The following is a 26,459-nucleotide window of genomic DNA, read 5'->3' as shown; positions in this document are numbered from 1 at the left end:
CTGTTCAAGAATATTTGTTTCACTTTCTTTTTTTAAATATAAATTTAGAGTACCCAATTCTTTTTTTTCCAATTAAGGGACTATTTTGTGTGGTCAATCCACCTACCCTGCACATAATAATAATAATCTTTATTGCCACAAGTAGACTTACATTAACACTGCAATGAAGTTACTGTGAAAATCCCCGAGTCGCCACATTCTGGTGTCTGTTCAGGTACACAGAGGGAGAATTTAGAATGCCCAAATTACCTAACAGCACGTCTTTCGGGACTTGTGGAAGGAAACCGGAGCACCCGGAAGAAACCCATTCAGACACGGGGAGAACGTGCAGGCTCCAAATGGACAGTGACCTGGGGCCGGGATCGAACCCGGGTCCTCGGTGCCGTGAGTTAGCAGTGCTAACCACTGCACCACCATGCCTCCCAAATTTCTTTCACCTTCAATTGTGCAGTTTACGTCCATTTATTCTACAATATCTCGTCATCTAAATATTGAGAATAATGTAATTTACAGACATTAATGGACCGTTAAGGTTTACATAGAGTTAGAAGCTTTTGTGTGTCTAGTGAGACATAAGGCAAACAAAGCATGTGCTTATGTTTGTTACCGTGGCTAGGTTTTCCTGGAACAGGTCACCATTCCACCAGAGGCCATAGCTCGATGGGTGCCACTCCACATCAAGCATGGCTGACCAGGAGATTTTCCTGCTGTGAGCCTGGCTAAGGCACATTGGAAAGATTTACAAGCTGATAATCAATCCTTTTTGGCCACGTCATGAACTCTCCTTCCATGGCATCACCCTCTGGAGTGGGATTCGAACCCAGAGCTTCTAACTAAGAAGTGGGTTAAATGCTGAAAAACATTTCAGCAACTTATGGTCCAAGTATTGGCTAGGGTGCCTAACTGCACGGTCTATTTGGATGACTTGATAGTTTACATTGACACATGAAAGGAGCATGTAGACAAAGTTAGGTAGTGGGAAAGCAAGGATGACTGAATGTGTGTTTTGTGTTGCATACCTTGGTGTGAACATCCTTGCAATTGTGTTTCATCCCCCAAAGTGGGGGAGGTATGGAAGAGTTCTTCCTGTTAATTTCCTTTGTTTCCATTTTCTTTTCTTTTATTATGTTTGGTCCTTGGACCCATATTCAGAATGTGCCTTTAAGCAGTGGACTCAAGCTGAAGCAGCCTGCTTGTTGGGACATTGTGTTCCTAGGTTTTGTATATTGCAAAGGAGAAACAGACCTTCAGCACCGAATGAATCTTAGGATCTGGTTTCGGAGGAAGTCAGTTTGAGTGGCTGGCTGGCAACCTGTGGGTTGGCCAGGGACAGTGTTCTGCCTGGAAACAGTCAGTGATTGGTTCCTGCACAATTCTTTCTGAGAGAGCTTGAAAGAAGTGTTTAGACCTTGGAAGTGAAAGGGTCAGTCTCTCCCTCTACAAACTTGAAATGATCTTGAATCTACGAAGAAAGTAGACAACCTTACCAGAGAAAACCATCTCATGCCTAGAAGGAAGAAGCATTGAAAATAAAGCTGAACCTCAGAAAGACACTAACTAGAAGTCATCCCAGTGCATTCCGATTCTTTATAATTTTATTTTAATTAATATTTTCTTTACCTCTCAACCACCCCTTTCCCTCTGTTTGTCTGTGTATATGTACAGAGTGAGGGTAGTTCGAAAGGGGAGGGGGTTAGGTGAGAGGGTTAGGAAGGGGTATTAGATAGTCAGTTGTACTTCTTTTTGCCTATTTAATTATTATACTGTTCATAATAAAAGGTTACTTGTGTTAAAGTTACAAACATGGTGACTGCATTTTATTGGGCTCAGCCAGGGTCCTCAGGTATTTTAAAATAACACCTAATTTCACTTGTGTTGTGACTCCGGGTCAAGTGACACTGGAATTGACCATGCACTAGCCCAGGGTGTCCTGACACTGAGCAGTCTTCAGCATTTTGGCAGGATGGGGATAAAATGATACTGTTACAGAGGCATCGTAGCACAGTGGTTAGCACTGCTGCTTCACAGCACCAGGGTCCCAGGTTCGATTCCTGGCTTGGGTCACTGTCTGTACGGAGTCTGCATGTTCTCCCTGTGTCTGCCTGGATTTCCTCCGAGTGCTCCGGTTTCCTCCCATAAGTCCCGCTTAGGTGAATTGGACATTCTGAATTCTCCCTCAGTGTACCCGAATGTGGTGACTAGGGGATTTTCACAGTAACTTCATTGCAGGGTTAATGCAAGCGTACTTGTGACAATAAAGATTATTATTACGTTCTCCCCGTGTCTGTGTGAGTTTCCTCCCACAGTCCAAAGACGTGCAGGTCAGGTGGATTGGCCATGATAAATTGCCCTTAGTGATCAAAAAGGTTAGGAGGGGTTATTGGGTTACGGGGATAGGGTGGATGTGAGGGCTTAAGTGGGTCGTGCAGACTCGATGGGCCGAATGGCCTCCTTCTGCACTGTACGTTCTATGTTCTATTGTTATTATTAGGTTAGGGTTAATTTAAACAGTACTCATTTCTCCTCTCACCACCTTTCCGTAAAAAGAAAGGTGTTTTGATTTCTTTCTCTTTTTAAAAGTATTTTCCCAATCCCTCCGTTTTTGTGCAATTCAAGGTTCCATTAATACCCCCACGGCAAACTCTAGATCGGATGAAATCCAAACATTAGTTTATTTGCAAACACTCAAAATGCAGAAAGAAGGGTTCACAACATCACTTCCACAATCAGCCAGTAAAGAAAGGGATAAAGGAAATAACATTTTACAGTACAGAGACCCCAAAGAACATAAATATTGATTCATTTGAGTTCCAGAGAGCAGAATCAATGTCAGTTGTGATATTCCTATACAGAGATTGGTGGGCTAAAATCCGAGGTTGGTGGGCGCAAATATCACTGTGGTGAATTATAAATACTAATAATCCACACTGTATTGTACAACATGTGTTGAGTCTGTATATTGTATTGGATCACGTGTAGTTGTGCAGCTCTACCCATAGGGGGAGATGAGGAGCTTGTACTGGGCTCCACCCTTGGCTCCGCCCATGGCTCCACCCATGGCTTCTCCCCCTAACCGGAAGTATAAAGGTTGATGCTGAGAGCCTGCCTGCCAGTTCATCTGGAGTTCATCTCGTCACAGGCAGGCTCTGTTGTAAGACGATTAAAAACACTGTTCACTTCTAACCACGTGTCGCGTGAATTGATGGTCTCATCAATCACAAGAGTCGGGAAACGTCAGGCGATCAGGTTTCCCGATTTTCCACGCCCCTCATTGATGATGTAACGCGCTTCCCGCCTACAAAGGGCAAGAACCTCACTGTAATACATTTTGGACATTTACCTATAATTAGTGAGCCCCTCACCACACAATCCCCTCTCACTGAATATTCATACTGCCATGTAAGCAAAGTTTACAGCAGCTATTTTAAAATGTGACTCAGTCGCGGGGTTCCCCCCAGTCGTGCAAAGGTAAAAAGGCTGTATCGGGGAGAAAGATAACTTTTTCAATCAGAAATCTATTGGGATCTAAAATGTTGTACCTGAAAAGATGATTGAAGGCTCATTTTGTAAATAATTTAAAAGGAATGTGGACAGGTACTTGAGGATTAGGAATTTACATGGTTATGGAGAAAAATCAGGGCGTGTGGGATTGCACTACAGCTTTTTAAAATAGCTAGTACTGACAGGTTGGACCAAATGGCTTTGTTCTAGATTGTAAAATTCTATGATTCTAAGAATATCTCAGACTTGCATAAGGGATTGATCTGGTGACCTGTATCCTACTTTTAAATGGGAAACTTTCATTTCCACAAGACTGCAATGCAGCTAATGTGTAAATTAATCTCAGACACCTGTAATAGGAAAATAATCCCATTGGCCCTGATGTTATGTTACTGTATCTTTCACCAAAATAATAACAGTGCATGATAATTTATTTCCAGGTTAACAGCCTTTGTCTTAAGGGTTTTTGCACAAGTCAGTGAGTATCTAACAATCGACGAAGCATCAATTTGTAGTACAATCACTTGGCTTGTCTCTCAATGTCAAAATTCTGATGGATCATTTAGAGAGCATTCCAATTATGTACCAGTCCGATTTCAGGTTAGTGTTGAACTTCAAGACTTTTTTCACAATTTAAAGGTGTAATCTCATTATAATCCACAGCGATATTAATATCACTAACACTGAATTTCTTTTAATTTTAAATACTCTAAAGTCAACAATAATGATATTGAAGCATTTGAGTTCAAATCAATGTTGCAGTCATGGCATGGCAGCACAGAATTTGAATATTGCTTAAATGGGTGACATGTTGCTGAAGCTCTCCTCTTGCTCGCATCAGGACTAACACAAGAATGCCAAATTTCAAACCATCACTATTACAGGAGAAAAAGGCGCTGATTGGTTAGCAAGTCCATTCTAATTGAGCAAGGCATTGACATATAAAAAGTGACGGGGAACTATAGGCTCCCCATAGCTGATCCTAGGTAATTCAAAAAAGGTGTAAGGTTTAAAAGTATTCCTTTTATTTGCACAGAATAGTCCCTACATGTGAAAGAATGCCACTTCCAGCAAGCATTGTGAGCTCAATTGATTATCTTAAATTGTTTTTAGTGTTGCTATTATCACAATTAGGAATGTTCAGCAAGTGATGCCATATCACAAAATCACATCTAACAATAGATGTTTTCTTTGGGTTTTGCAAATGCGGGCAGGTTGAGTACAGTCTGTGCTCTGCCCGTTACGAAAACTGAGGGAACATTCTTACATTTGTCCTGATGAGTGCAAGATAAAAAACTTCAGCAACAAGTCTCTTTTCAGCAATAAAATATTCAAAAATATTCTGCTGCAGAATAGCCCCATGAACACAACAATGCTCAATATACTGTACTATACTGATCGGAAGTATGCAGATTTGATTCTGTAAAAGAGCATTATTCCCGCTATCCATTTGTAAATTACCATAACCCTTTCAAAATTGGCTAGATGCAGGACCGAGGCAGGTAATTCCCACCTTGCTAAAGATTCACCACCCTTTTAAAAATGAGGAAGGGCAGCAAGGTGGCAGCAGTGGTTAGCACTGCTGCCTCATGGCGCCGAGGTCCCAGGTTCCATCACGGCTCTGGGTCACAGTCCATGTGGAGCTTGCACATTCTTATTATGTTTGGGTGGGTTTTGCCCCCACAACCCAAAGATGTGCAGGGTAGGCGGATTGGCCACGCTAAATTGCCCCTTAATTGGAAAAAATGAATTGGCACTCTAAATTTAAAAAAAAGTAAAAATGATGAAATTTGGCCCCACATTATCCCACTGCAATAGACAGTAGTGTTTAACCCTAGGAATGTTATATCCAAGCTTATATATTTTTATATTTTTTTATACTTTGCTGTAATTTAGAAACGTGTCAAATGAAAACAGAATAAGACTTGACTCTAGTGCCATCCATTGTCAAAACACTGTTTAAAGTATTTGAATTTACATGTAAATATTAACAACTTAGGAGATAGTGGAGGGCTGATGGTGTGCATGAAAATCCTGCAAGAGATTGAGGAGCTATTTGAGAAGGGCGAGAAAATGGAAGAGAACATTACCTTAAAATAATTGACTTTAAAAATCTACTGGAAGACAATCATTAATATCTAAAAGGATTAGAATTCTATTCATTACTTTGACTACCTGAAAAATTGAAACTGCACATAATTTTGGAATAAAATTCCAAATACCGAGAACCATTTCTTAAAAGCAAGTGGGGATGAACAACAAATGCTGGTCTTCACAGTGACACTCGCAACCCATGAACATATAAAAAATACTGAAGCATAGGAGGAAGTGAGCTTATCAGTTTTACAAGTAACATTTGGAGGACCATTCCAAGGAAGCTCAAAATTTAAGGTGTAATGTTGTGTAAATATTGACATTTTATTCTATATTAGCATTTCTCTAAATTTATTACAGGTTAAAAAGGATGAAATTAAAGAAAGAACATTGTATTTGACAGCATTTACAAGTATTGCCATTCAAAAGGCTTTTAACTTGTGCCCAACTCAGGTGAGCAAAAAATAAATGAAAACCAGAACAGTACTGTTATTTGTTTCTGTTGATTTGCACGATAATTGATTCCAAGATATATTGTAATCTTGCATCATTTAGGAAATAATATACATATAAAAGTAACACTGACTGTATTTCACCAAACATCAGTACTGAACTGGATTTCGCAGTCAGTGTGAAACAATGGCACTCACAGCCGATTTAGAAAAAGTCTATCCACAAACATCTAATGACCTCTGTGGCATTGATTTAATCTTTTTCAACATTAATTTGAATTTGTCATACAAGCTAAGCAGCCAAATATGATTGAAGAATTTGGAGAGCCCCAGAAATTAAAATGCAATGATTATCCTTCACTTTTTAATATTTTTTACAGACAACATGCACATCAGAAGCTGCAATATCATAAACATTTTTCAGAAAATACTTTTTTTCAGAATAATTTTTTCTCAGCATGGAACAATTTGGCATTAAAATATATAAATAGTTTTCCAGGATCAGAAAGATTGCTCAGCGCTATTTTTGACTTAATACTCCATTACAAATCCAGTTGCACTTTGTTAATGAGAATTAACCTTTTCAAGATTATTTACCAGTAATAATACAGCAAAAAGGTTCCTTAGTTCAACGTTTTTTTTAAATTTCCATCTGTAGGGATTTCAATGGCATTACCATCACTGAATCCCACACTATCAATATCTTAGGGGTTATCGTTGACCAGAAACTTGAAGTAGACTAGCCATATAAATACTTTGGCTACAAGAATAGGTCAGATGCTGGGAATCCTGCAGTCAGTCATTAACCTCCTGACTCCCCAAAGCTTGTCTACCATGAACATGGCACAAGTGAGGGGCTTGATGGAATGCTCTCAATGATGGATGCCTACAGGCATCTTCAATGTTTCATGAATCATGTGCTCTGTTTCTCCATTCCATGACACGATTGAGAACAATGACACAGTGTCCATCACTAGCCCATTTGCAGTACCTTCTCTGAAACAGCTTCACGGAGACGGGTAAATCACTCTAGGAAGTCAGAGGTGTGACCAAAAAGTCATGAATAGGATTCAAAGTCATTTTAGAGCCCAGAACTAGAGTATTGTAACTGCATCCACAGTAATTTGCTTTTATATTGTATTGTAGCTACTGGCTGGTCTAGCACAGAGGATGTTATTTGCCAAGGTTAAACACAATAGCAAGTAGACTTTACATTCGCCAATAATTTTAATAAAGGTTGGCTCTCTTTATTCACTATTAAGATTTATTCACTATGGAACAGTTCTTGTGATGGAAAGTGCTAACCGTTTTAGATATTCATGTCTCCCGGGAGAACAGGATGACTGGTAGCATACACAAGGTCCATTGCAATGACATTTTCCATAACTACATCATTAAACTGAGGCTACCCAAAAACATGACGATCACATAATTGATAGTAATACTGTATCAACGTGTCTCCCAATGACCGGGATGGAAGGGGCAATGGAAATGGAACATTGGCTCTTTCACAATTTCCTATATTCTTTGGTAGATCACCAATGCGATGGCCTGCAGAAATCCATTCTAGACCTTTGCAAGAGTAACTGGATAATATTGTCACACCACTGAATGAAATGGAAACCACCAGGTTCGATCCTGGCTCTGGGTCATTGTCCGTGAGGAGCTTGCACATTCTCCCTGAGGGTTTTGCCCCAACAATCCAAAAGATGTGCAGAGTAGGTGGATTGGCCACGCTAAATTGCCCCTTAATTGGAAAAAATAATTGGGTAATCTAAATTTATTAAAAAAAAGAAATACATCTCCGTTCCTTCAGTGTCACTGGGTCAAAATCCTGGAATTCCCTCCCTAACAGCACTGTGGGTGTACCTACACCACATGGACTGCTGCGGTTCAAGAAGATAGCTCACCATAACCCAAGGGCAATTACGGATGGGCAATAATGTTGGCCTAGCCACTGATACCCACATCCCATGAATGAATTAAAACAAAAGAGTAACCTGAGGGGTAGCAGAGAATTACTGATAGCAACTTCTAGAATTCCACATTTAACTGCACATTTCTGGACCCCAGAAGTTGCTATTATTTGTCGTGGAGTGATGTTTCACCATCATTATTGCTGAAAATCCTCCCCAATCTTTCAGTTTGATGATGTTTTATCTCCACAACAGCATTTTCTGTTTTTATTACGGCTATGTTTAATGTTTGGACTCAGCCTCTAAGTAAAACAGTAGACTGGAAGATGTCAGGAGAGTAAATGCTTCTTTGTTGACTGACCTGTGTGTGTCAAAATATTAGAAAGATAAAAATTATGGACCAATTGACCAGTTTTCTTCCTTGGCTTTTTCTTACGTTCTTAAAAATATTTAATCTGATTTATTTCAGGGAATTAGCAGAGCTATACTTAAAGCTGATGAATATTTGTCAAACAATTTGGAGAGTGTGAAGAGTACACTTGTATTAGCAGTAACTGCCTACGCACTGTCATTGAAAAACAGAAACTCTCGCTTTTCTTTTCTGGCTTTGGACAAACTGAAGGACGAAGCTTTTGTAATAGGTAATGAAAACCACGATAGCACTGTAAATCACAAAATTCAACAAGAACCCTTTCTGCTGTATCGAGTATTTAAAGTATGACTTGGTTACAAAATCAAAAATTGAGTACGGATTAAGGACAATTACTCAGTCTGGCAAGGGATGTGGTGTTTCGCAGAAGTTGGTGCTTGGTTCACTGTTGTTCATAATTTAGATTCACTTTATTAATTCTGGAATTTGAAATAAATTTCTAAATTTGCAGATGCTACATATTGAGTGGTTGTGGTTAATACAAGGGAAACTTGTGACAAAATACAGAATGGTATTAATAAACCTGCAGAATGGATGTTTAATCATATAATCCCTACAATGCAGAATCCCAACAGTGCAAAAGGAGGCCCATCGAGTCTGCACGACCCTCTGAAAGAGTACTGCACCCAAACCCGTTCCTCCACCCTATCCCAATAGTCCCTTAACCTAACCTACACATCTTTATTCGATACTAAGGGGCAAGAAACAAGGAATTAAACCAGACAGACCACCTGGCATCGAACCAGGCACCAGAAATGACAACGGCAAACCCAGCCCTATCGACTCTGCAAAGTCCTCCTTCCTAACATCTGGGGGTTTGTGCCAAATTTGGGAGAGCTGTCTCACAAACTTGTTAAGCAACATACTCATACTCACAGAATCATACCTCAGAGATAATGGGCTGGATCCTTCGGCCACACCCACAGCAAGGTCGCCACTGAGGGACGGGGACCATGTAAAGGTCCGTTGACCTCGGGCAGGAATTTGCAGTTGGTGGGAGAGTGGATTGGATTTGGATTTTGTTTATGTCACGTGTACCGAGGTACAGTGAAAAGTATTTTTCTGCTAGCTGCTCAACAGATCATTAAGTACATGAAAAGAAAATAGAATAAAAGGAAATACATAATAATAGGGCAACACAAGTTACACAATGTAACTAAATAAACACCGGCATCGGGTGAAACATAGAGGAGCGTAGTGTTAATGAGGTCAGTCCACAAGAGGGTAGTTTAAGAGTCTGGTAACAGAGGAAGAAGCTGTTTTTGAGTCTGTTTGTGCCTGTTCTCAGACTTTTGTATCTCTTACCCAATGGAAAAGTTGGAAGAGTGAGTAAGCTGGGGAGGAGGTGTCTTTGACCATGCTGCCTGCTTTCCCCAGGCAGCGGGAGATGTAGAGAGAGTCAATGGATGGAAGGCAGGTTTGTTGTGATGGACCGGGCTGTGTTCACAACTCTCTGAAGTTTCTTGCGGTCTTAGGCCGAGCAGTTACCTTGCCAGGCTCTGATGCAGCCAGATAGGATGCTTTCTATAGTGCATCTGTAAAAGTTGGTAAGCGTTAATGCCGAATTTCCTTAGTTTCCTGAGGAAGTATAGACGCTGTTGAGCTTTCTTGGTGGTAGTGTCGACATGGGTGGACTAGGACAGATTTTTGGAGATGTGTATCCCTAGAAATTTGAAGCTGCAAACTATCTCCACCTCGGCCCCACTGACATGGGTGTGTACAGTACTTTGCTTCCTGAAGTCAACGACCAGCTCTTTAGTTTTGCTAGCATTGAGGGATAGATTGTTGTCGCTGCACCACTCCACCAGGTTCTCTATCTCCCTTCTGTATTCTGACTCGTCGTTATTCGAGATCCGGCCCGCTATGGTCGTATCGTCAACAAACTTGTAGATGGAGTTGGAACAAAACTTTGCCACGCAGTCGTGTGTGTACAGGCAGTATAGTAGGGGCTAATTACGCAGCTTTGCGGGGCCCCGATATTGAGGACTATTGTGGAGGAGGGGTGTAATGACTTAAACCAGACCTTTTGAGATTAGCCAATTAGAATATGAGTTCACTGATTAGTGGCCCAATCAGGGAACCCCTTTCTCTGTATATAACAGGGAGTGTCAGGTCCTCTGCATTCCCAGTGTAGACAGCAAGTTGAATGCACCTGGTTGTTTGGCTGTTGGTTTTTTAAATAAAGGGAATTTTAACTTATTACAGAGATGTTGTTGTTTATTCTTACTGTTTGTGGTCTGTGGGTCAGGAAGTCAAGGATGGTGTTGCAGAGTGAGGAGCCAATCAACACCATAATCCAGATCCGGTGTGGCTGAAGAATCCCGCCCAATGTCCCAGATACTACTATCATCATTCCTGGGTATGTCCTGTCTCACCGGCAGGACAGACCCAGCGGGGGTGACAGCACAGTGGTATACAGTCGGTAGGTCATTGCCTCATGGGGGCTCTGGATCCCATGAAGTCTCATGGCTTCAGGTTAAACATGGGCAAGGGAATCTGCTACTGATTACCACGCCACTGGCCACCATCAACTGATGAATCACACCACTTAGAGGAAGCACTGAGGGTGGCAAGGCACAGAATATACTCTGGATTCAATGTCCATCACCAAGACTGGCTCAGCAGCACCACTACAGACTGAGCTGGCCAGGTCCTAAAGGACATAGCTGCTAGATTGGGATTGCAGCAGGTGGTGAGGGAACCAACAAGAAGGAAAAACATACTTGGCCTCATCCTCACCAATAGCCTGCTGCAGATGCATCTGTCCATGACGGTATTGGTAGAAGTGACCACCGCACAGTCCTTGTGGCGACAAAGTCCTGTCTTCACATTGAGGATACCCTCCATGTGTTATGTGGCACTACCATTGTGCTAAATGGGATAAACTGGGAAATTCCTAATGTAAAAGAATAACTTCCTTAAATAATTTTGAGATATTCAAATTATGCTTTGTATTTGCAATTCAACAGGGAATCCCCCGTCACATCGATTCTGGAAAGACATTTCCGAAAGATCAGCTTCTTCAACTGAAGTAACGGCACGCATAGTAGAAACAACATCGTATGCACTTCTGACTGTGTTACTCTCCACTGATAAAAGATATGGAAACCCCATAGTTAAATGGCTCACTGAACAACAGCGCTACGGTGGAGGCTTTCTTTCAACACAAGTAAATGCATCTATCTCATTATTGCAACATCTCTAGCAAAAGCTATGGCCTAATGTTTAAAGTTACTTGATGTGTATTAAATTAAAGGAGGATTATTGCCATTGGAATCCACACTTTAAAAAATAAATCCAACAGTTAAAATTAATTATGCTTAAATGAACAGCCTTTTGGCTTTGTTAACTCTGTAAATCTGTTGACTTTAAATAGATCATCCATAGCATTGCTCACAGCAAGTCAGATGTAAGGCACCATTGGCAGTTCTTTGATTTGAGAATGTGACTATTCAGGGTCACATGTTTCTGCCATGGGTCTTCACGTGACTGACCAAGACAATTCTAGACCCACAGATCTTTTGGCACATAGGGTTGGATATCCCACGCCATAGTGAGATCTGGAGTGCAGTGTTTTCTCCTTTTATTCCTGTTTGTACCGTTACTCTGCCGCATCATCAAGCTGTTGTGACTCAAAGCATGATGCAACTTTCAATGTCCACGGATCTGTAAGTTAGGTTAAGGGGTTATTGAGATAGGGTGGGGAAGTGGGCTTGAGTGGAGTGCTCTTTCAGAGAGTCAGTGCAGACTTGATGAGCCGAATGCTTCGTCTGCACTGTAGGGATTCTATGATGGACAAGCTTTTGCCATTCTAAGTGATTGGCACCAAGCTCCTCCCAGTCATTAATGTTAGTGCCGCTTCATTTAAAAGAGTTTCAGAGTGTCTTTGAAGTGTTTTCTATGAACTTCCCTGGAATGTTGTCCATTTGAGAGTTGGGAAAACAGGACCTGGTGGGAAGAGTTTTCAGCCATCCAGATTTTGCAGTTTGCCTGAATGCTTGTGGAGCTGTCTTCAAGAAGGAGACAGTATTTATTGAACTTTCCTTCCACTGAATCTGGAAGATACAGCAAAGGCATTGCTGATAGAAGCAAAGTGTATGCTAGAAATTTGTGTGAGATGTGATGAGTGACAATTAAGTAAGTGGTAGGATGAATTGTTTAGTTTCTGGGAAATTTGAATCACCTTTATAGTAAAGCCGATGCAATAATGCATACTTGTAATTTTTATTTGTTTCTTTCATTACATTTTTTCTCTTTAATATATATCACTTTTTTGTATCTTTTTCAGCTATGACTAAGGGACTTGTTTGTTTACATGATGTATCCATATTAATTGTAATTTAAAAACATTTTTAATGGCAGGACACTGTAACAGCCCTTGAAGGTCTCACAGAGTATGCCACTAGTATGAAGCGGACCAGACTTGATATGTCAATATCAATTGACTACAGAAGACTTGGCAAAATTAAGCAGTTTGAATTGAATGAACAAAATTCATTTTCAAGACCAGTGGAGGCAAGTTATTCTTGCTTTAGATTGCATTTATCAGAGTTTACAAATTTGGAAAACTAAGGTGCTTATGATAGTTTTTCATTGTAATGATATTGTTAGTATTTTACATATTTTTTGTCCTATATTTTACAGATTGAGAAAAATGACAATGTAATTGTAAAAACATCTGGCAGGACTGGCACAGCTACTGTTAATGTAAGTAACAAGTTGTTGTTACATAATTCCATCATTCAAAAAATAAAGTCAAAAGATAAGGGTTAAGAATGCAATCAATTAAAAGTAGTTTTGTTGGATATTATTTGCTCTGATCACACAATGTCGTCCAGTTACACAGGGAACAATTGAAATCCTTCATTGCAGCTCGTATTCAATGATGTCCATCTTTCAAATGCTAATGTGACTGCCATATACTGGAGAAACAGCAGAGAGGTTGATCTATATACTGGAGAAACAGCAGAGAGGTTGATCCATATACTGGAGAAACAGCAGAGAGGTTGATCCATATACTGGAGAAACAGCAGAGAGGTTGATCCATATACTGGAGAAACAGCAGAGAGGTTGATCCATATACTGGAGAAACAGCAGAGAGGTTGATCCATATACTGGAGAAACAGCAGAGAGGTTGATCCATATACTGGAGAAACAGCAGAGAGGTTGATCCATATACTGGAGAAACAGCAGAGAGGTTGATGATCAGCAGTTGTGTCTGTTCATTCTACTGGGCTTCTACCATGAGGAGACTCAAGATCATAATTGTGTATACAATGGATGTACACTAATCTATTGTAATCCGAATTTCCCAATGAGGAGAGGAGCAGGAATAGATCATTTGGCCCCTTGCACCTGCTCCACGAATCAACTACATCATTGGTGATCTTCTACCTCAACGCAATTTGCGCTCATCACCCCCGTAACCCTTGATATCTTTAATATCCAGAAATCTGTCAATCTTTGTCTTGAATATACTCGATGACTGCCCCTCCACATCCCCCTGGGGTAGAAAATTCCAAAGATTCACCACCCTCTGAGTGAAGAAATGTCTCCTTATGTCAGTTACATAGAACCATGCAAAGAAAATAGAAGCAGGAGGAGGCCATTCGGCCTTTCGAGCCTGCTCTGCCATTCATTGTGATCATGGCTGATCATCAAGTTCAATAGAATCATAGAATTTACAGTGCAGAAGGAGGCCATTTGGCCCATCGAGTCTGCACCGGCCCTTGGAAAGGACACCCCACCTAAGCCCACACCTCCATCCTATCCCCGTAATCCAGTCACCCCACCCAACCTTTTTGGACACCAAGGGCAATTTAGCGTGGCCAGATCACCTAACCTGCACATCTTTGGACTGTGGGAGGAAACCAGAACACCCGAGGAAACCCACGATGATACACGGAGAACGTGCAGACTACGTACAGTGAGCCAAGCAGGGTCGACCCTGGAGCTGTGAAACAACTGTGCTGACCACTGTGCTTCTGGCTGCCCTAGAACCTACCCTAGTCCCATCTCCCCCCACAAATCCGTTTATCCCTTTAGCCCAAAGAGCTATATCTAATTCCTTCTAAATGGCCTACCTCTTATTCTGAGACTGTGACCCCTGGTTCTACACTTCATAATAGATTTGAGCATTATTCCTGCTGCTGCTAACAGGCTAACTGATCTGTGGTTCCTTATTTTCTCTCTCCCTCCTTCCTCAAAGAGTGGGGTTACATTTGCTACTTTCTAATCTACAGGACAACCAATGCATTCCCTATTGTTACAGCCACCTCTGCCAACAATCTAGGATGAAGATCATAAAGTCCAGGGGATTTATCAACTCTCAATCCCATTAATTTCTCCAGTCCTACCCTTTTACAAATACAGATTTCTTTTGGTGTCTCGTTCTTGCCAGTCTTTATTTCTCTAGTGTTCCTAGGAGGTTTTTTAAAAATCTACCTCTATGAAGAGAGAGACAAAATATTTGTTTAGTTTATCTGCCATTTCTTTAGTTTCCGTTATAAATTCTCTTGTCTCTGCCTGTAGTGGGTCCACTCCTGTCTTTGCTAATATTTTCCTTTTTACATACCAATAGAAACTTTAACAGTCTGTTTTCATGTTTCAAATTTGTTTGCTCTCATATTCTGTTTTCCCTTTCTTTCTCAATTTTCATGGCCTAAATCAGACAACACTGTCCTACAGGGTGTGACTACCCTCTGGGACATAGTGTCCAGGTAAATTTACCCCGCGCTGATGTGTTGCAGTGTCTGCAGCTTGGCCTCCAGCTCAATAACTGAGCCAAAGATTTTCCAACTGTATACCTTTAATGCAGATGTGATTGCCTTGGACCACACAGGCGTCCACAAGCTCCCACATTCTGCATTGCCTACCCTGCCACCTTTATAGTATCAAATTAATTAATTATTTTACGGAATTATTTTATTTAATGTCTCTAATCCAACTTGTGTTTATAATCTTAATATTTCAATAAATGTTCTACCTACCCCGATTAAAATGCCTCCATTAAGATAAGTTGGAAATCTTCTTCTTCGGCGGTCACTCCCTAACGAGTGTGATTGTCCACCTAAGAAAATCCATGTTTCTGGTCATGGATTCTGTGGGTCCTTGCATAGTTGATCCTAGAGTTGTATCTTTGGACGACTCTCGGTGGCGGCTATGAAGGAGTAAGTCGCACATTTGGTGGCTCCCGCTCGGGTCGGACTTTTGGACCTTTCCCCCCGATTTGCTACCGGACTTGAATTGAAAAATTGATGACAGAGGCAATTGTGTACTGAATTCCCACATTGGTGCATGGAGAGAAGGATTAGAAGTGCTCGTAAAGGCAGAAATAGAAAGACAGAGAAGGCTTGGGCTGAAGCTGCAGCAGGAGACAGCATGGCGGAGGACCGGACCTCTGGTTTGTCGACCCAGCGGTCAACGGAGCAGCTGATGCAAGTTATTCAGGAAGGCTTTGCTAAGCAGAAACGGGACTGCTTGCACCCGATAAAGTCAATTGAGCGGCTGGAGCTTAGATTGGACGCCCAAGATTGGGCGATCCAGAAAGTAGAGAAGGCGCTGGCTGAGCAGGAGGAACATTAAACTGTGGTGGAGTTGGAGGTGGGGATGTTGAGAGACCAGCAGAAAAAGCTCCTGGAGAAGGTGGAGGACCTTAGAGAATAGGTCCCGGTGGCAGAACTTGAGAATAGTTGGGCTCCCGGAGGGGTCCGATGGAGCGGATACTGGGGCATACATGCGGACATGTTTGAGAAGCTGCTGGGGGATGGGGCATTCTCCCGACCCTTGGAGGTGGACAGAGCTCACAGAGCACTCGCGAGGAAGCCATGAATGGGTGACCCAGGGGAGAATGGTGGTGAGATTCCACAGGTACTTGGATAAGGAGCGCATCCTACAGTGGGCCAAGCAGACACGGAACTGTAAATGGGACAACAGTATTCTTGGATCTTCCAAGACATGAGTGCGGAGGTGGCCAGGGTTTTAACCAGATCAGGTAGGCCCTTTTTAAGAAAAAGGTGAAGTTCGGTCTGTTGTATCCGGCCCGTCTCTGGGTCATGCACAAGGAACAACATTTTTATTTCGAGTCGTGTGAGGACACGCTGGACTTCACGAAAAGGAAAGGACTGGAGGTGGTCTGAGAACTTTTGAACTTTGCTGCAATGTTCATGGTATTTTTTTTTTAAGTTTCTCGTTTCTCATTTTGTGGAAGCTGTCTGGAATGCCTTCTGTACTGATTTGGGGCCAGTTGCAGAGCTGAGTGAGTTAAGGTTTACATTTGCACTGTTGGGGGATGGAAGTCTGCTTGCTTAGATTTTGGATCTCTTTCTAGATCTTTGTTAGCGTTTTCCTTTTTTTTCTCATTTTTTCTCTACTGTTTTTTCTGTCAGGCAATTGTGTTGGGATTGTTTGTCATTGGAATTTGTATGAGCGGGGGAGAGCATGGGGAGAGAACAATAGGTGGGAGACTTTTCGGCACCAGGAGTGGGGGCCACCAAGCTAGCTGGGCGGGCGAGCTCACGGAAGCATAGTGGGGTGTGTGCATATATTAGGTTTATTAAAGGGGTTGAGTTATATTGTGTTGTTACTAGGGAGGGGAGAGGGGCAAAATGTTCTGCTGATGAGGGAGGGACTTGTGCTAAGGGACAGGGAGGAGGTCGGGGGCGGAGGCTGCCTGGGGGCGGGCCGGTGGAGTCGTGGAGCACGGCTGGAGGCTGGCCCAAAAAAGGGGATGGCTGATAGGCAAAGGGAGGAGGGCAATGAGCCTCCCAACTAGGCTGATTACCTGGAATGTACGAGGGCTACATGGGCCGGTCAAGAGGGCACGCGAGTTCGCGCATCTGAGGAGACTGAAGGCGGACAAAGTAATGTTGCAGGAGACACACCTTAGAGTGGCCGACCAGATTAGATTGAGGAAAGGTTGGGTCAGTCAGGTCTTTCACTCTGTTCTAGATTCAAAGACAAGAGGGGTCGTGATCCTGATCAATAAGCAGGCGGTGTTTGAGGCTGGTAGAATAGTTTCAGATGTAGGAGGTCGGTACATTATGGTCAGTGGGAAACTGGAGGGGGTGCAGGTGGTATTAGTAAATGTGTATGCGCCAAATTGGGAAGATGTGGAGTTCATAAAGAGGATGCTGGGGAAGATACTGGACTCACACAAGTTAGTCATGGGAGGGGACTTCAATACATTTATTGACCCTGGCTTAGACCGATCAAGCTCAAAAACGGGCAGGGTGCCAGCAATGGCAAAGGAACTAAAAGGGTTCATGGAGCAGATTGGGGGGGGGGGGGGGGAGATTTGGGCAGCCGAGGGTGAAGGAGTTCTCCTTCTACTCACACGTGCATAAAGTGTACTCCCGGATTGATTTCTTATTCTGAGCAGGGCTTTACTGACGGGGGTGGTGGACACGGGGTACTCGGCGATCACAATCTCAGACCATGCTTCGCATTGGGTTGACCTGCAGGTTAGTAAAAACAGTAACCAGCGCCCGCACTGGAGGTGAGATATGGGACTTTCGGCTGCTGAAGGGGTGTGCGAGCGGCTGAGGAAATGTATTCAGAGCTACCTGCAGGTCAATGACACTGGGGAAATTTCAGCAGCGGTGGTGTGGGAAGCACTGAAGGCGATGGTCAGAGGGGACCTGATCTTGAAACGGGCCGACAGGGAGAAGGTAGACAGGGCAGAGACAGACCGACTGGTAAAGGAGATACTACAGATCGATAGAAGGTATGCGGAGACCCCAGAGGCAGGGCTTTTAAGGGAACGGCAGAGGCTACAGGCGGAGTTGGCTTTCCAAACTCAAGGAGGGTGGTGGAGCAGCTGAGAAAGGCGAGGGGGCGATCTATGAGTATGGAGGGAAGGCCAGCAGAATGCTTGCACAGCAGCTTAGAAAGAGGGAGGCAGCCAGGGATATAGGGAAAGTAAATGATGGAGATGGGAACCTGGCTGGAGATTCAGCCGGGGTGAATAAGGCGTTTAAGGATTTTTACAATAGGCTGTATGGGTCAGAACCCCCAATAGGGCCAATGGGGATGAGGCACGTCTTAGGGGGGCTAAATTTCCCAAAACTGGATGGGGAGCTGGTGGAAGCGCTGGGGGCCCCGATTGGGTTGGAAGAGATAGTGGAGGGTCTGAAGGCCATGCAGTTGGGTAAAGCCCCTGGGCCAGACAGGTATCCAGTGGAGGTCTATAAAAAGTTCTCTGGGATATTGGGACCGTTGTTGATGAGGACATTCAATGAGGCAAGGGAGAGAGGGGTGCTGCCCCCGACAATGTCACAGGCCACAATTTCGCTGATCCTGAAGTGGAACGAGAACCCGGAGCTGTGTGGGTCCTACAGGCCAATATCCTTGTTGAATGTGGTGCCAAACTGCTGGCCAAACTTTTGTCCTCCAGGATTGAGGATTGTGTTCCGGACATTGTTCGGGAGGACCAGACGGGGTTTGTTATGGGTAGGCAGTTGGTGGCCAATATAAGAAGGCTATTAAACGTGATCATGATGCCCCTGGAAGGTAGGGAGTGATGTGTTGGGTAAGCTGGGTCTGCGAGGACTGCGTTTACTGCAGCAGTGAGAGAGACAGGCTTCTAACACTTGAAGAAATGCAACTCTATTTTATTGAACTCTTAACTATCATACATACTTTAACTGTGGGTTGACACTATGCTGAGTGACTGGAGACCTGAGGCTAACCTGACCAGACTATCTTACTACTACATGGTGTAAACTTTTTCTCATGGGCTCTGACTGTCTCAGAGGCTGGATCCAAAGAGAGCGGGAAAACTAGTGCCCTCTGGCTTTATAGTTTTCGTGTCCTGTCTGATGATTGGCTGCTGTGTTCTGTGTGTTCATTGGTCATCCTGAGTGTCAATCACTGCCTGTCTGTGCACCATCATATACCTGTGTGTATATTATGACAGGGAGGTGGAGGTAGTGGTCACAATGGATGTGGGAGGTACTGGGATGGTTTGGATTTGGGCAGGGCTTTATTGACTGGGTCAGGTTCCTGTATCAGGCTCCTGTGGCGAGCGTACGGACAGAAAGGACAACATCGGACTACTTTAGACTGCACCGGGGGATGAGACAGGGATGCCCCTCTCCCCACTGTTCTTCGCGCTAGCTATAAAGCCGCTGGCAATTGCTCTGAGCTTCAAGGGGCTGGCCCGGGGGGGGGGGGTTTGGAGCGCAGAGTCTCGCTTTATGCAGACAACCTGCTTCTGTATGTATCGGACGGGGATGGAAGGAATAGAGGGGATGGAAGGAATCATGAGGATTCTAGGGGAATTTGGCCGGTTTTCGGGGTATAAGCTAAATATGGGGAAAAGTGAGATGTTTACGGTCCAAGCGAGGGGACAGGAGAGGCGATTAGGGGAGCTGCCATTTAGATTAGTAGGGGGAAGCTTTAGGTATCTAGGCATCCAAGTGGCGTGGGAATGGGACCAGCTACATAAATTAAATTTGGCCCGACCTGTAGACCAAATGAAGGACCATTTTCGGAGATGGGATGCGCTTCCGTTGTCATTGGCTGGGAGAGTGCAGACGGTGATGATGACGGTCCTCCCGAGATTCCTGTTTGTATTTTATTGTCTCCCCATCTTTATTCCGCGGTCCTTTTTTAAACGGGTCAACAAATTGATCACTGGCTTCGGCTGGGCGGGCAAGACCCGGCGAGTAAGGAAGGTAATACTTGAGTGGAGTCGGGGAGAGGGCGGGCTGGTGCTGCCAAATTTTAGTAACTATTACTGGGCGGTGAATATAGCCATATACAATATCGATCAGGAAGTGGATGGTGGGGGGAGGGTCGACATGGGACCGTATGGAGGCGGCTTCATGCAAGGGCACCAGTTTGGGGACATTGGTAACTGCGCCTCTGCCATTCCCGCCGACACAGTACTCCACCAGCCAAGTGTTTGTGGCGGCCCTGAGAGTCTGGGGGCAATAGAGGAGTCATGTGGGAGCAGATAGAGCATCGGTTTGGCCTCCAATCTGTAATAATCACCGGTTTGATCCAGGAAGTATGGATGGGGGGCTTCCGGGGATGGCGGAGAGTAGGGATTGAGAGGATGGGGGAATATGTTTATAGATGGGAGCTTTCCAAGTTTGAGGGTGCTGGAGGAGAAGTTTGGATTGGCGAGGGGAAACTAATTCAGGTACCTGCAGGTGTGGGAATTCCTACGTAGACAGGTTTCAACCTTCCCGCTCCTACCACCAAGGGGGATTCAGGACAGGGTAGTTTCCAGAGGGTGGGTGGGAGAAGGGAGCATCTCTAACATTTACAAGGAACTTATAGGGTCAGAGGAGACGCAGACTGGGGAGCTGAAGCGCAAGTGGAAGGAAGAGCTGGGAGGAGAGATAGAGGATGGTCTATGGGCGGAGGCATTGAGTAAAGTCAACGCGTCCACAACATGCGCCAGGCTCAGCCTGATACATTTCAAGATCATTCATTGGGCTCAAATGACAGTGGCTTGGATGAGCAGATTCTTTGGTGTGGAAGACAGGTGTTCAAAGTGTGTGAGACGGCCAGCGAACAATGTCCATATGTTCTGGACATGTCCGAGGCAGACGTTCTGGCCTTTGCTTCCCTGGTAGGTCGGAGACGGATACTATTAGCCTGGAGGGACTCAAACCCCCCAAAGTCAGAGACCTGGCTATTGGACCCGGCTAGCTTTCTCTGGAGAAAATTAAGTTCGCCATGAGAGGGTTAATGTTAGGGTTCGCCCGGAGTTGGCAACCATTCGTCGACTTCTTTGCAGAAAATTGATCATCAGCTGAAGGGGAGGGGGTAGTTTAGCTTAGAGTAGGGGATTAATAAAGGTGGGACCTGTAGGAAGGGAGACGTATTTTGCACTATGTTTATAGATTCATGTACATTGTTTATTTTGTTGTTGTGAAACCGAAAATACCTCAATAAAATGTTTATTAAAAAAAAAAGAATTGCATCTTTGATCGTACACTCAGGAGGTGGGATCGGTCGTTGGACTTTAGATCGCTGGTATTCCTTTTTCAGACTCTTTTTCCAGGTCTCCTCTTACCATCGTGTGTCCTCGAAAAATTGTGTCCTTTCAATCAGCAGGTTCCTTCAAGTACATCTCTTCTGAGCAAGGTATTGACGTCCATGTTTCATTTCTAGAAGTGAGCCTTCAGGGTGTCTTTTAAGCAGCTACTCTGTCCTCCTCTTGTTTGGAAGCCTTCCTTGAGCCGGACAAGGAAGATTTGCTTTGGCAGACTGGACTCGGACATCCTGAGCACATGGCTGGCCCAGCAGATTTTGTATCAGATAATCATGGCCTCAGTGCTGGTGCTATTGACTCCTTCAAAGACACTGATATTAGTACAGCTTCCCTCCCAGCTGATGCAGGAAATTCGTCTCAGACAGCAAGGACACTGCTGCCCTTCTGGCTAATGCAGAAAATCCATCTTGGACAGCGTTGATGGTACCTCTGTGGTGGCGTTTGTACATAGTCTGAGTTTCTAACCCGTATGGAAGAGTTGGGAGGATGACTGCCTTGTACACACGGATCTTGGTGTCAGCACGGATGTCGCAGTTGCCCTTGGGCAGCTGAAGGAGGCACTCACGGATTGGATACGATGTTGGATCTCCGCATCGATGTTAGCCTTAGAGGAAAATAGGAAATAATGACCAGTCACAGAATCTACAGTGGAGGAGGCCATTCAGCCCATTGAGTTTGGGCGAGCCCTTGGAAGGAGCACCCTACCTAAGCCCACACCTCCACCCTATCCCTGTAACCCCTTTTTTGGACACTAAGGGCTATTTAGCATAGCCAAACTACCTAAACTGCTCATCTTTGGACTGTGGGAGGAAACCGGAGCACCCAGAGGAAACCCAGGCACACACAGGGAGAACATGCAGTCTCCGCACAGACAGTGACTCAAGACGGGAATTGAACCTCGAACACTGGAGCTGTGAAGCAACTGTGCTAACCACTGTGCTACTGTGCTGCCCGTCAATCTAAGAAGCTTTACTACTATTAGTAAACATTACTACTACTGATAAAACCTTATAATTATTAACATTATCCAGGGTTTGAAAGATAAATGAGAAAAATCCTCACAAACTAACCCATTTTCTCCTGTGACATCATACTTTGGTTTTTCTTAGAACGTGGTCAGTCTGCTCTGAAGCCAGGCATTGGACAGCTATTTTAAGTGCTGCTGTCTGTCTCCTGGTTCTCCTCTCTCCCTTTCATTTTTTGATTTGCCTGGATCTCCCACAAGTTAGAACATAGAACATATAGTGCAGAAGGAGGCCATTCGGCCCATTGAGTCTGCACCGACCCACTTAAGCCCTCACTTCTACCCTTTCCCGTAACCCAATAACCCCTCCTAACCTTTTTGGACACTAAGGGCAATTTAGCATGGCCAACCCACCTAACCTGCACGTCTTTGGACTGTGGGAGGAAACCGGAGCACCCGGAGGAAACCCACCTAGACACGGTGAGAACGTGCAGACTCCGTACAGACAGTGACCCGGGGGGAATCGAACCTGTGACCCTGGCGCTGTGAAGCCACAGTGCTATCAAGTTGTGCTACCATGCTGCCTGTTAGGTCATTTACTTTTTGTTGACGTATCAATATCACCTACACCTGTGGCTATATGGCCTCAGCCATGAAGATACTTGTTTATCTACTACAAAAAATTGCAAATTACAAAGCTAATGGCTTATGGTGGAAAACATGACATAAGCAATGGACAGCAGAGCTGTTCAATTGGCTTAACTGCAAGTTTGCTTTCCAAAATAGTGGGTACGTTTGCAAATGATTTTTACATTCCTAGTTGAAGGTGGACATAGGTATGGGTTTGTCCTTGTTGTTAGTCTGATAATCTCTTGCTTTTCTATAAACAATATGGGCCAGATATTTGTGGAATCATGGAGACTCTACAGACCTATAGGTCCCGGATTCAAAAAGCTTGCCCATATTTCTCACAGATCCCAGTTATGCCAATAGAGGAAAGGAGGCAGTGCATGACTCACCCATGATGGAAACCCAAACTCAGTAAGACCATTTGAACTGAATGCTGATTTCAAACCAACCTAATTTTAACGATTGCAAGGGCCATAACATTGAAGAGTATATGAAGTCTGTATAAATATCATGATGCTCAACCCACTAAAAATTTAAAAAGACAAGATGCCTGTGACAGAGAATTTAAAAATCTCTGTTCTAGAAATTATAATAGCTGTTTGTTGACATTTGCCTAAGGGCTCTTTTTGAATGCTTTGTCGCTTTCCACAAGCTATAATGATCTCTTAAGCACTGGTTCTACATTCAGAGTTTGGTTGACAGCCCAAAGAGGGTATGAAAGGATTAACTGTCTATGATGTGGGGTTGTGAGCAAACATAGATACATAGAAGATAGGAACAGGAGGAGGCTTTTCGGCCCTTCGAGCCTGCTCCGCCATTTATCATGATCATGGCTGATCATCCAACTCAGTAGCCTAATCCTGCTTTCTCCCCATCATCTTTGATCCCATTTGACCCAAGTGCTATATCTAGCCGCCCCTTGAATATATTCAATGTTTTAGCATCAACTACTTCCTGTGGTAATGAATTCCACAGGCTCACCACTCTTTGGGTGAAGAAATATCTTCCCATCTCTGTCTGAAATGGTTTATCCTGAATCCTCAGACTGTGACACCTGGTTCTGGACACATCCACCATCGGGAACATCTTCCCTGCATCTACTCTGTCTGGTCCTGTTAAAATTTTATACATCTCTATGAGATCCCCCCTCATTGTTCTGAACTCCAGTGAGAACAATCCTAACAATATGACAGTCCCGCCATCCCGGGAATCAGTCTGGTAAACATTTGCTGCACTCCCTTGAGAGCAAGAACATCCTTCCTCAGAAAAGGAGACCAAAACTGCACACAATATTCTAGGTGTGGCCTCACCAAGGCTCAATGCTTGTTTTTATAGAGGATAAAGCAGTTAAAAGAGATTTAAATGCTTGTAATGACCTTTCATGAATGGGACTGTTTTTTATATAGTAAAGGCTGTAATAAATATTTAGAACTTTATATTATTTTATCTCAACATTGCTCCTGAGGTCTGCCCATGGAGGATACTGGATGAGTTTCCAAACCCCACTCCCAAAACCATGCTTTAAAATCTTGCCTCATAATTATGCTTTCCCTCAATGGTTTGCATTCCGAAATCTAGACCAAGTTTTCCAAATGACAATTTTAAATAAAGCTTCTGCTCCACTTTTAACAGAGACTCCAGTCCAGGAGTTTATACCAACCACTTTAGGATTTCTTTGTCCTGCCTCCAAGATCCAGCCACTGATTTCCATAGTTATTGCAACTCACGTTTCACAGGCTGTAGTAAAATCTCAAAAACCTGAAAATCACTTTCTGGCATCTCAACCTTATTCTCAGCTCTGTCTGTCTTTACTGAATAGTTCCCTGTTCTAGTACCTTTAACCTCAGACCTCTTGGAAACGTCTCTTTATTTCTCTAGTTTCCTTAACATCAAACCTCATTTGATCTGGATTTTAAGATCTATGGTCCACAAATCTATTACAGTTGTTTTCTTTCTGTTGCAAGATTTCTCCCTTTAAACTTCCTTTCTTGGAGGCAGTTACTTGGGTAACACAAACAGGTATTTGCAGCATAGTATTAACATTCTGCTATGTTATCTATCCACACATTGAAAATTAAACAGTCATTGAAGTGTGATCATCACTCAGTCTACAGTACTGGAGCTATGAATGAAATCACAGCTAAGACTGACCTTTCTTTGCCCAACGTCCCAGGTGCACACTTCCCAGCAGTCGGCAGCTTCCGGGTAATTTTCTTCTGACTAATTGTTTGTGTCAGGAGTGTGAACGCTAAACCAACTGTAACACTTGCACCGTTACCCTGATTAAGATTCACTAAGTGCATGCAAACAAAACTTAAAATAGTCACTTCCTTGATATCTAATTGACTACAAAACTGAAGCACAGGCAGAACAATGGAATAAAATTCTTAATGGGGCTAATGTAAACTGTAGCTATGTGGAATATTCAACCGATACACGGTGGTTAATGTACAACATTGCTGGATTTTCCAAATAATTAAGTGCTTCAAATTTATCTTAAATCAGTAGTTAGGAAGCGACATGTTTTCGAACTGCTTTGTTTAATTGTATCCTGTTTTATACATAGATGAGGAGTGTCTTTTATGTCATCGGCACATCCAGTGAAACGTGTGATTTCTCTCTAACAATAAATGTCGCAAAAACAATATCAGGTCAGTAGTTATATTACGACCTGGTGAGAGTTGTGAATATTAATATGTATAAGGGTTAATGTTTTGTTCCCTGTTGTTTTTTTGTATGAGATATTTCAATAAAAGAGTAATTATTACTAGTGTAGACAAAAGGGCTGGTTGAGTTCTGGCGCTCATTTACATCACATCGGCAAGTAGCTGACTGCTGGAAAATTCCAGACAACTCACTGGTTCATTCCATTTTAAATTTAGGGCCACTGAGTAATGGTAGTGTCCCACAGGTAGTTCTTGGAAGAGAGTACAAGGGATCGGGAGGGAATAGTGTGACTAGGAGAAATAAGCAATTGAGAAGGTGAGGGAAGGGTGATCAAGAGGCAGCTAGGCAGCATAGTGATCAAGAGGCAGCACGGTAGCATAGTGGTTAGCACAGTTGCTTCACAGCTCCAGGGTCCCAGGTTCGATTCCCGGCTGGGTCACTGTCTGTGCGGAGTCTGCACGTTCTCCCTGTGTCTGTGTGGGTTTCCTCCGGGTGCTCTAGTTTCCTCCCACAGTCCAAAGATGTGCGGGTTAGGTGGATTGGCCATGATAATTTGCCCTTATTGTCAAAAAAAATGTTAAGTGTGGGTTACGGGGCTAGGGTAGATATGTGGGCTTCAGTAGGGTGCTCTTTGTAAGGGCTGGTGCAGACTTGATGGGCCAAATGGCCTCCTTCTGCACTGTAAATTCTATGAAGAAAAGGGAGCAAACTTTTCTTGAAGGGCAATCAGGTTCTGTTAAATGCTTCCTTGTACAGTATTGTTATTTAAAGCATGTGAATTCCTGCGGTAGCTATTCAA

General features: G+C 43.5%; 1 protein-coding gene across 1 annotated transcript in view; it reads left to right on the top strand.

Annotated features, from left to right (window-relative positions):
- The window catches only part of LOC119955595 (complement C5-like), a 193,434-nt gene that overhangs the window by 123,604 nt on the left and 43,371 nt on the right, over positions 1-26,459 (top strand). The window contains 7 exon segments of the mRNA XM_038781948.1: positions 3,942-4,101; positions 5,956-6,048; positions 8,433-8,604; positions 11,363-11,562; positions 12,756-12,908; positions 13,038-13,100; positions 25,560-25,644. Of these exon segments, the coding sequence (XP_038637876.1) occupies positions 3,942-4,101; positions 5,956-6,048; positions 8,433-8,604; positions 11,363-11,562; positions 12,756-12,908; positions 13,038-13,100; positions 25,560-25,644 (926 nt within the window).

Source organism: Scyliorhinus canicula, chromosome 21 (genome assembly GCF_902713615.1).
Source record: "Scyliorhinus canicula chromosome 21, sScyCan1.1, whole genome shotgun sequence".
NCBI lineage: Eukaryota > Metazoa > Chordata > Chondrichthyes > Carcharhiniformes > Scyliorhinidae > Scyliorhinus > Scyliorhinus canicula.
This window is presented reverse-complemented; position numbering and strand designations above follow the sequence as displayed.